Below are 15036 nucleotides of genomic sequence, written 5' to 3' on the forward strand. Positions count from 1 at the left end.
TTAGAATAATGATCTATTAACAATTCTTCATTGAAGACATGAAAAAGCATTGGCAAAAATGCTCGTTATGCGACTAATTAGGAATTAAGAAGGAAGAATAAAGCAAGCAATATCGTATTGCAAGTAAAACTATAAAACCAAAGTAATGGTATTATAATGGAATATAGAGGAAACGAGGGCAAAATTTACCACCCATTTAATTTATTCTGCGTAAAAATGCGTGAAAAAATTAAAAATATTAAAAAAAAATAGTAAACAAGAGAGATAAATTCGATTAAGCAGAGCTCAGTATTTCTTCTAAAATAAATTAAAATATCCCACTGAACAAATTGCCCCAGCTTCCCCAATGATTAATACTAGACTAGGCCAGAAGCTTATCTAAATTATCAACTAAATCATAAATATCTGTACTTTTCATAGACTTATAAATCCTTATGACCTTAATTTCCCTTTGTGCTTTTCGATCTCTTTAAGATATTTTAATAAAAGACCTTTTAATAAAACAATAAAACCCTTAAAAATAGAACGGTTTTATCACTGGTATCAAGTTCTTAAACTGAAATAAGGCCATATTCGTCCCAAATAATTCATCTAAGAAACTCGAATTTTTTGAATTTTAAAATTTAAAATTTTAGAATTTTAGATTTGATTTTTAAAAATGGAATTTTTATTTTTCAATGAATGGCGTACCGTCGTTGCGGGTGACTTTGCACGTTTTTTCGCTGTTTTTCAACTTTGCCCTCTACAAGTGGATAGTTAAAGTGAAGGAAGGGGGGTTTTTGAATAAAATTATTTGTATTCAGTTGTTAATGAATGGATTTTGTGCCACTAGCATTAATTTTATAAAATTTTACTATGTTTAAAAAAATCAAGAAAAAAGGCTTGCACTGGGGATAAGGTGCGGGTGACTTTGCACTTTTTAATAAATACTAAAAAATCAACAATTTCTGATAATAAACAACAATGGAGATCTTCACATCTAAAGGTAAGATGCACGAGATCTACAAGATGACATGATCGCCATCTTGATTTGACGTTTCTGTCCGCCATTTTGAATAACTGTCAAAATCTAAAACAGGTTCGATTGGGTTGAAATTTTAGTATGTTGTAGCTGATATCAAGACCTTTTCAAAACGTATCTATGTTCCGGTCTACGTCAAGTATTTACTCTGATACAGAGGCTCAAAGTTTAAAAATTTGAAATATTCATATTTTGGCGATCTTTATTTTCTAATCCTGAATTTTAAAACCTAAACGAAATGCCTCAGAAACCATTAGAAATGGTTGAGGCTTTTATTTTATATATTTTCATACTCTTACTTAATTAAAAAAAAATGAAAAGTGCATTTATTTTTTTTTTTATTTTTTCATCTTTGCAAAAGTTTTTCAGATCTTCAAATAATATGCTGTTATAAAGAAAAACATTACTTTTCTTTTTGTTTGTTATTTAGATCTCATCGCCTAACGATAATACTGCCTTTTTGTGATGGTTTCGATAAAAGAAGCTCTCCGTAGTTCTGTATTAATGAAAATGTCAAAATTTTGAACTTAGAGCTCCAGTATCCAGACAATCGCTTGACCTAGGTCGGATTTTATATATGTTTTGAAAAGGTCTTGACATCAGCCAGAACATACTAAAATTTCAGCTCAATCGGATAAGTTTTTTGTTTGACAGTTATTCAAAATGGCGGACAGAATCGTCAAATCAAGATGGCGACCACACCATCTTGTAGATCTCGGTCATTTTATCTTAAGTTATAAAAAAAATTGGATAATTTTTGGCCAAATACTTCTATAACACTGTGCAACGATGATTTTGTCGCCGGGTTCTCATGCTACTTTTTCTATTGCTAGGGTCAAATGATTTACGAAAATACTTATCATTTTGATTTCATTTGGATTTTGCGACTGGTATTTACGAAAAACGGTTTTTTCCGTTTTTTGATACTTGGGTGCCTATATCACCGAATCTACTGAACCGATTTATTTCTCACTAAGGAATAATTTGTTCTCCTTTAGATGCCCGATAAATCCTCTGAACAGATGAAGTTCGTACAACCGACACCAGGGGCGCTGTAGTCCCATAAATGTCAGAAAACATGTAAAAATCGAAATTTGTAGCAACTTTGATCAAGAATATCTCGAAAACTAAAACTGTTCTTAACAATCTTATTTATGGGTTTGATAGAGAATTTTATTAGCTACATTTTTGTTCATATACAAGTTTTTGCTCAGATTATTTTTTAGCCTCGAAATAGAGGTTCAAACGAAAAATGAGCACCCAGCCAACTAGAGAAAACCCTCATTATTTCACACATTTTGACTTTTTCTTTTCAAGTTGAGGTAAATCCAGGATATTTTCATACTTTTTCTAAATTGCATAAGTTTAATAAATATATACATATTTTTTCTTTTACATCGGAAAATTTCTTAGCCCAAGATACACAGTCTCAAAGATGGCGTGACGCGCTTCATATTTCACTTGTGATTTTTGACAAAAATTTTAAAGTGCTCTATTTCGGGAAGAGGCCAAGATATTTTTTGCTATTTTTTTTTTAAATCTGACATGTAATTTTATTCTCTTTAAAGGCGTCTCCAAACTTTCCCCTACCATTGTAGGAAGCAACGTCAAAATAAAAAAAAGGCAATTTGTTTATGAAAATTGATTCTAGTGTATAGACACCATAAATCGACATACTTTTGATTTTTTTTAAATTAAAAAGTATATTATTAACATAAAAAACTACATTCCCTCAAAGAAAGAGGGTCCACTTTTTTGTTGAACTACTTAATTTTTTTTTTTGGAAATTCCCCAAAACAATTGAGTAGTTAAACTCAAAAATGGATAGACTTCTTTTCAGGGAGTATAGCACCACAATAGTATTTACCAAAAGGAAAAATATTGAAACTTTTGGATTTGGTATTTAAAAGAAAAAAAAGTTCAAATTTTTTTTTTGGTAAAAACAAAAGTTTTTCACATTTTTAGTACATATACGCTATTTTTTTTAAAAATGTTTTAGACTTTGATCACTTTACTTTTCGAAAAAAATACAGTACGACTCCAATAGAGTCAACACATGTCATGTCTGCAATATTCTAAGTTATTTTTCTTGTTGAAGTTACTATTTCACTCATTCAAAATTGACTCAGATTGTTACTCGACAAAAGTAGTTTAAAAGTTTGACATTAAATTTGAAATTTTACATATTTTTACATATTTTTCACTGTGTTTGAAATTTTTAGGAATTAATACTATCAGAGTCGTACTGGACTTTTTATTTATATATTTCGCAATAAAAGTCTAAAACATTTTCAAAATAGAGTATATGTGCCAAATATACGTTAAAGTTTTGTTTTTGACAAAAAAAAATTTTTTGGACTCTTTTTTTTAAATACCAAATCCAAAATTTTTATTATTTTGGCTGTGTATCTCGAGTTAGGATTTTTTTTTAGCCAAGAAAAAAAAATATGTGTACATTTTTTTCATGTATTTTCACAAATATTTAAGACTATGAATTTTCCATCTGCTTGTCTCTCTCTCTGTGGATTGCCCCAGTTATATGTATATTCCTTTTTTCCAACTTATTATCACTCTGTAGTTTAAATAGTAAGAGATATCAACTTTCGATCTTCGATGATCCCCAAAAATAAACATTATCTAAAAATGTTTTTTCCCCTTTTCCCCTCCATCCTCTCTAAAATTATATTTTTTCGGTTTTTCTCAAAATTTATCTAAGCTTTTTCAATGGTTTTCACATATGTTTTAGAGGTAGTTCAGGTGAACATTTTGTCTAAACTTACCTATGAGCAGAAAATTCGTCATTTTGAAGTTCAAGGTCAATCAATAGCAAAAAAATAGCAAAAAATATCTTGGCCTCTTCCCGAAATAGAGCACTTTAAAATTTTTGTCAAAAATCACAAGTGAAATATGAAGCGCGTCACGCCATCTTTGAGACTGTGTATCTTGGGCTAAGAAATTTTCCGATGTAAAAGAAAAAATATGTATATATTTATTAAACTTATGCAATTTAGAAAAAGTATGAAAATATCCTGGATTTACCTCAACTTGAAAAGAAAAAGTCAAAATGTGTGAAATAATGAGGGTTTTCTCTAGTTGGCTGGGTGCTCATTTTTCGTTTGAACCTCTATTTCGAGGCTAAAAAATAATCTGAGCAAAAAGTTGTATATGAACAAAAATGTAGCTAATAAAATTCTCTATCAAACCCATAAATAAGATTGTTAAGAACAGTTTTAGTTTTCGAGATATTCTTGATAAAAGTTGCTACAAATTTCGATTTTTACATGTTTTCTGACATTTATGGGACTACAGCGCCCCTGGTGTCGGTTGTACGAACTTCATCTGTTCAGAGGATTTATCGGGCATCTAAAGGAGAACAAATTATTCCTTAGTGAGAAATAAATCGGTTCAGTAGATTCGGAGATATAGGCACCCAAGTATCAAAAAACGGAAAAAACCGTTTTTCGTAAATACCAGTCGCAAAATCCAAATGAAATCAAAATGATAAGTATTTTCGTAAATCATTTGACCCTAGCAATAGAAAAAGTAGCATGAGAACCCGGCGACAAAAAAAAAGTTTGAAATTGTTGCACAGTGTAATAAAGCTTAAGAAAGTCCATTATATGCAATTTTATAAATATAAATCATGCGTTCTTAGGAAGACTATAGTGAAAAAAAGGAATTTACTAAAAATAATGAACAAAATCGAAGTGGATTATTCTAGCCAGATAAATTTAGAATAGAATTAGGCAATTTACTACTCTGAAATCGATTTTGGAATTGCATCTTCAGATAACTTTTTCGCGGAGTCGTTTTTTGACAAAATACCTATACTAGAATTTCATTGACTATTACTGAAACTACAAGAATCCTTTTGAGGATCATTGTACCTTACTTGGTACTTAACATATCCCTATATACTTTGACATGGTAGACCGGATCGGCGAAGACTATCAATAAGTGCTAGAATTGTTCAAACTCTCACGAACAGCGGAGTGCAAAGTCACCCCCCAAGTGCAAAGTCACCCGCAACGACGGTAACATGAATAACAGTAATAAAACTTACAATTAAAAAATGTTTTTTTAACATCCAAAAACAGGCATAAAATAGCTGATGAATTTAGTTTTTTTTAATTTATTTATAATTTTTTTTTCTTTTTTTTTGTAACCCATAACTCATTTTCTATTATGTCCATTTCCGTCTTATCACTATTATCAGCCGATATCAGATGAGGTAATATATTAAACAAGAAATTGAAAAATGGGTGTAATATTTCAAAGATACTTTCGCATGATTTATTATTTACCGGTTCTCAACTGATTTAAACCGATTTGTAAATCACTCGAAATATCCCACAAAATAATTTTAAGAGCAAAAAAAAATGATATTTGGATAAAAATGACTTTCGATTTCTAAATCACTAAAAATATTTCCCAAAATACCTTAGGAGTAATATAATTGAACCGCTTCATTACCGGTTCAAAACCGAATTCTAATACCTTTTTAATGAGCCCAAACATGGTACTACTCGGATGAGAAATACGCACTCTAAGAGCATTTTTAATCTTTGACCTTGAAGACCCGTCAATAGGAATGACTTAAAGTATAAGGACGAAATATCCGCCTGGGTAAACTTATCCAAAATGAGAAAAATCACACAACGCGTTTTCGAACAATCCCAAAACAACTTGCCATACGATCTTAACCAATTGCATTACGCACTTCAAGCGATTAGATATATCAGCAGGATATTTAATCGAAGCTTAATTTCTTTTCCATGATATCATTACAAACAAATCGTTTATTCAGTATATCTTCTCAATATCTGGTTTTTTTTAAGGTGGGACATTTTCCCTCAGTGCCCTCCAAGCGCTACGGCCCTGCTCCAGAACAAAACAATAAAAGCTCTTTTTTTTTATTTTTGCTTCAACCTTGCAGAACATTTAACATAAGGAGTAACTTGATCTCTTATCGTTTCTAATATTTTAATTATTTTTTTATCAACAGGACGTCATTCAATGAATATTCTTCTACTTGTTCATAATTGAGGAGGGCCATTAATTGGCAAATCCTAATTTTGAGAGGGACTTTCCAGTGTTCGCCAGTGAAAACGGTCACCCTAAGATGAAAACACTTTGTTCGTCTTGCCCAGAGCTTTCGGTCCCGATGTAGACCTTCTTCAGTGGTCGACTGAACAATGTTCTCGTAATTACTCTTCGGGAACGTGAAGTTCAAGGGATACATATCACTCATCACTATCAGGATGTCAATGTGGGGTTTGGTCTTTTTACTCTAAGGAGAACTTTTTCTCAAATTTTTTCAACTAATTTTCACGAATTTTAGGAAGGAAAATTTGATGAAAAATCTCTCTCAACTCTAACTCTCTAACTCTCACTCTCAAAGTACATTGCGCCAGTCCATCATCATTGAATCCTAATTTTGTACATTTGATCTCCAGTAAATTGAAAAAACTCATCTGAGAAACATTATTTAGTTATTAAGTTGAGAAATTGATGTACCAGAATTGAGATTACATCGAATTAAACTTCGTGCCCCATTCTAAATAAATAAATTAATATAAGTGTGATTATGACAGAATCGCACCTAAAAAAACATGTCAATAAATTTTTAAAAAATATCAAACTGAAATTATCTTGAGGACAAGAGAACATTTTAATATGATCTCTTTTATGCGATCTATAAATATGATTTTTTTTATTTATTTATAAAAAATTAAAGATCTTAGTGACAGAATGCAAATTAGCATTCAAAAATGCAAATTTTGAAGCTTTCTAAGTTCGAAAATGTGTCTCGGAATTAAAGAGAATATTCTAAATGTATTTTATCATAAAAACACTAGAAAGAAACGATATAGCTCCCTTAAAAATTTTCGATTTTGCTAACTAAAACTAAAACCTTAAGAAAAGAAAGATAATTTTCACAGGATCACGTAGGATCTCTGTTATGGTGTCTACACACTAGAAGCAATTTTCGTCAAAAATTGCCTTCTTTAAAAAAATTCACGTTTCTGGCTACAAGGATAGGGGAAATTTTTTTTAAAAAGGCATTTTTTAAAGAAATTTCTCAAAGTGTGTAGAGGCCATTAGAGCCCAAATAGACCCAGGCTGATTCTCGAAGATATGTATTTACCCTTTAAAATTTAGTAGTAAAGATTTATCGCAAACTGTCATACACTGAGGGCTTAATATCATCGATTATAGGTCCTTTGCATAAATTTTCTATACCGTCTAATTTTGTAGGCTAAATATCCTCGACGATCAGCCTGAGTTTATTCAAGCGCTCAGTCTCTCAGTTTAAATAAAGATAGGGGGAACTGGGGCAGTAGTAATCTGGGGTAGTTGTAACCACTGTGATTTTTTTCATTAATTTTAAGACTCCAGAGGATAAAACCCATAAGCATTCATAGATACCATGGGGATGTATGTCCACAGATAAATTGGTCAATAAAATCCTAATATACTTTAAAAATAAAAATCATTTTCCTGAAAATGTTGATATTTCGATTATTTTGATCATTTGGATTTCCACCTGGAAATTAAAAATTGTGTAAAATAATCGATGTGTAGCAATACCAGTTCTTTCCTACATCTTTTAGGATTATATTTATGCATTTACTAGAGAAATTGAGATTCTCATTATTTCAAAAGAATTAATAATTGGTCAGAAAACAGCATTTGGGGTAGATGTAACCAGGCAATTTCAATTTCACAAAATGAGTAGGTAAAAGAGCGGGAAATTGACCTTCATGCGAAATATCTATAATTCATAGATTACGAAAAAAATGGTGGCACTGTGTTCAATAAAAAGTCACATGGTGTCAAAATATGGGGAAAATCCATTGAAAAATGTCTTTGATATGCATGCTTTTAGTTTTTTTGCTATTTTAATTATTCTTTGTAAAAAGTGTCGTGATTTTTTGAAAAATATACAGTCTTTATATATCTCTTAAGTAATTAAAATAATCGAAAGTGGTGCAAAGTTAATTTCAAGGGTGGGAAAAAAGGTGTTTACTTCCTCCCCAGAAAGTGGTTACTTCTACCCCAGGTATTTTGTGAAAAGAGAAAAATGCACAGGGACACAAATTTTATTTTTATGGAAAACTCAATTGTTTTCCAGCATCCGCATTACCCTCGACGAATTGCCTATACCCAAGGGTAAAACATGAGCTAAGAAATATTTTCCAAAAAATCACGGTGTCCTTGGAAAATCACCTCAAATTCGCATGTATCGAAAATGGTTACATGTGCCCCAGTCTCCCCTAAACTGCCTTTTTCTCATCAAATACAAAAAAAATCAAAACTATCTTTTAATCGTAACTATAAGATTATTTAATTTCAAAGACTTATTGGGAGCAAGGAAGGAACCTCCACGTGTATTTAAGGCTTTTGACGAAACTAAATCGGTGCTCCTGTACAGTCCCCGGATACTGACTGATCATTCCACTACGAGCCTAAAATTGAGTGTCGAAAAGACGTGTCCCTTTATTTGGAAAGTCATGTGTAAATTTTATGCCTCGACACGATTTAAAAAAAAAACACAGATTTTTTTTTAAATTTTTAAGATTAAACTTAAAGCAAAGTTTACTTTACAAAAACGAAACAGAAAAGGTGAAAATGAGAAGCATTTACAAAACCGCAAAAATACAAGGCTGATTTTATTCGCGTTTGCAGTTAAAGAAATCGAAAGTGAAAGACATTATGAAATATTAAAGGATAATTTTCTGCTTGAGGAAAAAACAGAATTAATAGGAAATTGAGTTCCTCGAAAACACAGAGGATTCCCTGAAAATTAATATTAAATGTTTACAATTTAAACAGAATCCCGAAAGATCTGATTAAATTGACTTTAGCATAAAAATTCCTGGTATGTAATATCGCAAAAGATTATGAATTCTTTGGAATTCAAAGCTTTAAAGACAAGTTCGAGTTATTAATAAATGCGTTCAAGATTGAGATAAAAAAGAAACATCTATAATTTTGAAGTATAAACCCTCTTGAGTCTGAGAAGAGTCCTCGAACATTGAAAATCGTAAAGGTTTTTATTTTTAAAGTGTCAAGATACTTTAATCTTTAACCCTTTTAGGACGATTGGAACACCGGTGTCCCATAAAGAAAATAATTTTTCCTGACTACCTGAAGTTACTTTTTTCTTATTTTTGTACATAATTACAAAGTAGAAGAAGGTTGGAGGAATCTAGGATATTTTTTGCAAGTCTCTAGCGATTTGCTATATAGCAAATTTTTAAGCTTAAAGATGACGAATTTTTAAATTGTCATATTGAAAAATGATTTTAATTATTTTTTATACTTTCAATTTTTTTAAGCAAAACCGTTTTGGAAGAAGAAACTACAATACTCATACATAATACTTTTCACTAGCCTGAAAATTATTATTCATTAGTATTGTTAGAAAAACTACTTAAATTTTTGGGCTATTTTTGTCCCTATCGCTCGTAGAGGTAAAAAAATGCATCGAATCAGAATCTGTTCGATTTTCTAAAATCAGATGTTAGACGTTTCATTGATTTTGTTTATCGGTTAAATTTTTATTGTTGATTTTCGGTCCGTGAAAAGTGTCTCGTCGTTAAAGGGTTAATGAGTTATGCCCAACACACAATAACTTTTGTTTTGTAAACATGTTTTTGCTATTTCAGTGAGAGTGAATGAGATCTAGATCTAGTCATCTTGCTCACACTCATAAGCAATTCCGAAAAAAATGTTTACACAGCAAAAGTTATTCTGCGATGAGCATTAAACGATTAAAATGAGTTCTAAAAAATAATGACCATAACAAGTTATCTGACTTGTTTATTTCGACTTAAATTTATAAGATAAAGCTTGAGAACTTTATAAACTTTTAAGTCATTATTATCTCTGCGGTCAGATTGTAAAAAAAAAAATAAGTATTATATTAATTTATTAGTACGAATCAAAAATCTTTGATCTAAATCATATTGCATAACAGATACCTTCTGCTACCTGGTCCATAAAAAAAGTAGTTTGTCAGCCAAATTCATTATTAAAATATTTAGGAAAAGTAACATAAGGATCATTGTATTTTTTTCTTCTAAAAAATTAGATAGATGATTTGCTCAATTCTCAGATGAAGAAAACATAAATTTAAGTTAGATATTTAATATTTTCTATTCAAAGATAAAGACTGACGATGCTTCATCTGATTCAATTACCTTAAAATTGTCTGTACTTAAAGGTTTTTTAGGAGCTCAATGCGATCAACTTTAAAATTAAAAAAGATTTCAAAGTTGTTTAACATTTCCATTCAAACTTCGTTATTGTGAAGCTTGTTATGTCCTGGACACTCTTACGACTTAAGCCGAGAGACGGCTTAATGTAATTATAATCAAAATAATAATTTGACTGAATTCTCATCAGTTTCACAGTAACTAAGCTGTTTCTCGGATTAAGCCAAGGCACGGATTAGTCAGAAACTGATGTAACTGTAATCTGATCATTATTTTGATAATAAGTACGTTAAACCGTCTCTTGGCTTAAGTCGTAAGTAGCGTAAGTAGATCAGCATTTAAGAACCGATTTAAAGTTTCTGTTTTTCTGTTTTTTTTGTCTGTCATGTTTCTCAATAATAAATTCGATTTATTTTTGTAAATTTTTATGTAATTAATTAGTTGACCATTAAAGAAATTCATGTCGAAATTTTCAGTAAATAATGGTTTTCAAAGATCAATCGTTCAGCTCAAAATAAGAGAGAACTTAAAACAGGTTAGCTTTTATGTAATTTTGAGCATTTTATTTTGCATGATTAAAGAAGTTTCACATCTAAAAATCAAAAATTTCTTTAAAAGAATACGAATCAGCCTTAAAAAGACGATTTGTAAACTTAAAGCTTCGAAATTTATTTCAAAATTGAGAAATCAAAAAAACAAATCCACTTCTTAAATTAAAAGGTCTTGCAACTATCTTTAAAATGTGCCATAAAGCAATCCAGATTAATCTTTGTAAAGTTTGTTGTGTTCCTAAGCTTGAAGGCCAAATAAGGATTTAATGAATAATCTTTAAATTAAAATCTTAGATAACATCAAAGAAAAAAATCAGAAGGAACAAAAATTTTAGGAAAATGTGATTTTACTTTAGAGAACTTTGTAATTTTGGACACTTTTATTTTATCAAAATATTTATACTTTTTAGAAGTTTTTACCACTAAATTCGTTTAATTCATTTAATATTGAATACGATTTGAATTAAAATTAGTTTTCCGGCGAGTACAGTTAGTTGAAAGATGCAGCGTTTTTAGCTTATTTTTGCTGAATCGATCAGGAAAAATATGCTGACTGGTCAGCAATTCTCGAACAAAGTGCTAAGTTTTCAGGCGTATTGAAATCGGTTAGCATATCGTAGGCGCTGAGTTGTTGGAGCTTCAGTGTAAACAGTTGCTTGCAAGAGGCTAACCACTGAAGATTGTGTTTTTTTATATTTTGAACAGTTTTTTTTATTAAGTTAAGTTAAATTAAGATTAATTTGTATAATACTCAATGAAAGAAACATAATTTCTACAAACCAGATGCACCACAAAAAAAACCTTAAAAAGAGTCCCGGAAGGCAAAGGATTACCTGAAATCTACCCGTACTTTAAGTGTCAAAGTCAACACTCTTTAATGAATTTTCAGGAAAGTTTCTAGGCCCCTTGGGACGTCCTAAGATTCCTTCTCTCAAACAAGAGTAGGACTAGGTAATGTGTGTTCTTGAAATGGACGACAATGGAACTCTTTTTACGAAATATCAGCTGTCCAAAATTACAAGCAAGGTGTCCAAAATTGAAAACAAATTCATGTCTAAATCTTTATTAATTTTATTAACGTATAAGGATTAATTTCAGAAGAATAAAAGACGATAAAATACTGAAAAAGTAACGAAATAAACTTCAATTTGTATTAAAAATATTGCACTTCTAACTTAGGACATTACTGCTTATATGTGCCCTGTCCGAAATTACAAGCAGTTGCCCTAAATATTTCTACTCTTTTAATTTGTCTTAGGGTAAGTGTGCCAAATTTCGACATAGTTGCATACAAGCGCTAAATTCTCAAGTTTGAAATTTAATATTTTTAATACAAATTAATTGTTTTCTTGCTTCTTCTTAAGGAGTGTTGCTTGGAACCTTGTAGACGGTTTATCGTCTTTATTTACTCTAAATCATTCTTAATACATTTTAAAATGAATAAAATTGTAGACAAAGCTTTGGTGCCCTATTTCGGCCACCTTCATTCTCATAGTTCCTTGCTCTTCGGGAATTCTTCCAATATCTTTTTCACGTCATCTCGTTTGTCGAAGCTACATTTTTTGTTATTCTTTTGCATTGTATAACCTCTAGAGTATGTAAAAACTAAAAGTTCATGAAAATTAAAGGACCAAAAAATATGGCCGGAATTGCAAGCTGGCCGGAATTTGCCACACTTGCCCTACACGTTTCTTGTTTTCGTTTTTAATGATCTTTTTAGAGTTAATTTGCTTCTAAAATGGATAAAGTCGTCTAAATAATTCTTTGTATTCGTGAAATTTTCGAATTTTAATATTTTTTTTTTTCAAAGTTATGTTAAACCTAACCTCACATTCAAAGCAAACTTCTCAGGTAAACAAGAGAATGAAGCCAATATTTGAACAAAATTCAATTACATTTCTCCGAGTGTGTAGAGCGCAATTTGAAGATCTTCAATGCCTTTCCTGGAATCGTCTTTATCAAAAAAGATTAAAATTGAAATTGGATTTATAACCTAAATACGCAACGTTGATGAGCATTAGAACCAGTTCTATCCAAAACGGAGACCACGGAGGCACAGTACCACTACAAATTCGGCAGAAATCAAGTTACCAATGAGAAAACATCAGGAAATTTCGTTATCAAGGGCTCCTGAGATAATTTTCTCCGAGAAAAATAGTTAAGGAGCCATTCAGAGCAATTTAAGAAAATTTATAAAGGAAAATTCTCCTTTTGATGTCACATCGCTCTAAAGGTCACTGTCAGAAAACGAGGTGTTTCCTCGTGTCTAAGCACGAAACACGTGCCAAAATCCCCCCATCCTACCACCTTCCCAGAATCCTCCACGATCCCTCCCCAAATCGTCTCCCTGGCGACTGCATAAGGAGTTCCAACGGAAGATTATGCGTGAATTGCAAATTCCAGGCGAGGGAACAAAGGATTTCACTATTGAACTACGCACTAAACCTGATTTTTTTTTTAAATCTTGAGAGAAAATTTGAGAGATTTCTGGGGAAAGGGCAGAAGTACCTTTCCCCTGCAAAAGTCAAACTGAAAAGGAAGATTGGAAGATATTTTGTGGTTATATTTACCTCCGCCCTGCATAATTCTGTAGAATTTGCTCTCTATGTGCAACTGTGGATGTTTCGTCCGGATACATTCTAATTTGATGGCAACTTCTTCGCCTGTTGAGATCGTTGTGCCTGGAAAAGGACCAATTTGGGGACTTTTTCAGTAAGATTTCCGGAAAGAACTTCCAATGAGGAATTGTCATTTCCATTTTGTTTTTCTCAAATGGGAAAACAAAGAGAAAAACAGCCTACTGCATTTTGTGCAGAAGCTGCTGACTGGACAACTAAACTGAAAGAAAATAGCCCATATCTCACCTAAATAGATATCTCCAAACGATCCAGAACCAATTTTTCTGCCCAGCCTATACTTATTTCCCACTCTGAGCTCCATTTCCGCCCGAATCTGTGATGCTGGACAAATCCTTCTGTGGAGAAAACACCCAAAAGAAAACCTCGTCAATCACGGAATTCTGGGCAATTTCAGCGTCAAATTGGCAGTTTTGACATGAAGCAGGACAACAGGATGGGACAGATGGGCCCAAAAAGTGCCCCCATGGAGCAGAAAAAGTTCTCACCTTTTTTTGTTGTGTGCTTTTCCAAGATGTCAGGTTGGTTTTTTGGTTTGGGATAGTGATGTTGAGGCGAACACAATGCTCAAACAATATGCTCAGCACACAGCCCCGAGAAAATCCACAATTTGCGGTCAAACATGGGCATATATCGCACAGGTCAATATCATAACGTTACTATCATACTCCAATTGATTGTTTTAGCCACTTTTCATCTATTTCAATTTGTTCCTACTCTGCAAAAATCCACCGAGAAATTCACTTGTCAATTTCACAATTGCTCCGTCCACCATTTGTTCACCATAACTTCACCAACCCATCAAAAATTTTGTGCTATAAACTTCACTACCCACCAACAGCGCGTCCGCGGATGTCAGTGCGAAGTCCGCGGACATGTCTGCCAACTCAATTTACAATAAATTCGTTTTTACACTACAGTGCCCGCTCTCTAATCCGGATCAGCGTAATCCGGACGAGTTATTGACGGTTACATTTAAAATAATTTTGAGGATATGTATGCATGTGTGTTCAACAATGAAAATTAATTATCCTGTGATGTTTTTGTTTAATAAATGAAGTATAATGGTATATAGAATTCTCTAATTATGTCTTTTTAAACTTCTTTAAAACTTTTATTCTAATTCTACAAAAAATCTTGTATTATATTTACAGACGTTGAACAAATTCAAAAAATCCATCCAGATTACGAAGCGGACATCTGTCATTTTGTCTCCCAATCATCCGGATTACAAAGCGGGCACTGTATTTGTGTCCAAAACATGCACAATTTTGTTATAAAAATATTACACTCAGCTCTTCGTTATCCGGCACTTCGTTATCCGGGTGACAGCTGCCACACACTGGCGGTTGATATATTCACAATTATTTTCACTAAACATGAATTTTGTGCAGAGTGAATTAAAGTATTATTAACATTGTATCGAAGTTTTTAATACATTGTGATAAAAAATGAAACATAAGCACACCATGAAGAAAATTCTCTTGTTCTTCGTCAGACAGAAAATAAATTCACACAGCACAAAATATAAAAACCGTTGATCATTCAAAAAACCTAAATGTAATTTTGTCCCCCAGTCAGCCGGATAACGAAGAGTCGAGTGTATT

The 15036-nt window shown here is 31.9% G+C and overlaps 1 protein-coding gene across 1 annotated transcript in view; it reads right to left on the reverse strand.

Moving 5' to 3' along the window:
• Window positions 1–14231, reverse strand: part of LOC129797998 (discs overgrown protein kinase) — a 33859-nt gene extending 19628 nt beyond the window's left edge. Inside the window, exons 1-3 of the mRNA XM_055840927.1 lie at window positions 13918–14231; window positions 13658–13767; window positions 13364–13474 (exon numbers count right to left, since the gene is read on the reverse strand). Coding sequence (XP_055696902.1) covers window positions 13364–13474; window positions 13658–13733 — 187 coding nt within the window. The 5' untranslated portion in view covers window positions 13734–13767; window positions 13918–14231. The remainder of the gene's footprint in view (window positions 1–13363; window positions 13475–13657; window positions 13768–13917) is intronic.
• Window positions 14232–15036: the final 805 nt, after the last annotated feature.

This window comes from Phlebotomus papatasi, chromosome 1 (assembly GCF_024763615.1).
Source record: "Phlebotomus papatasi isolate M1 chromosome 1, Ppap_2.1, whole genome shotgun sequence".
In the NCBI taxonomy this organism is placed as follows: Eukaryota; Metazoa; Arthropoda; class Insecta; order Diptera; family Psychodidae; genus Phlebotomus; species Phlebotomus papatasi.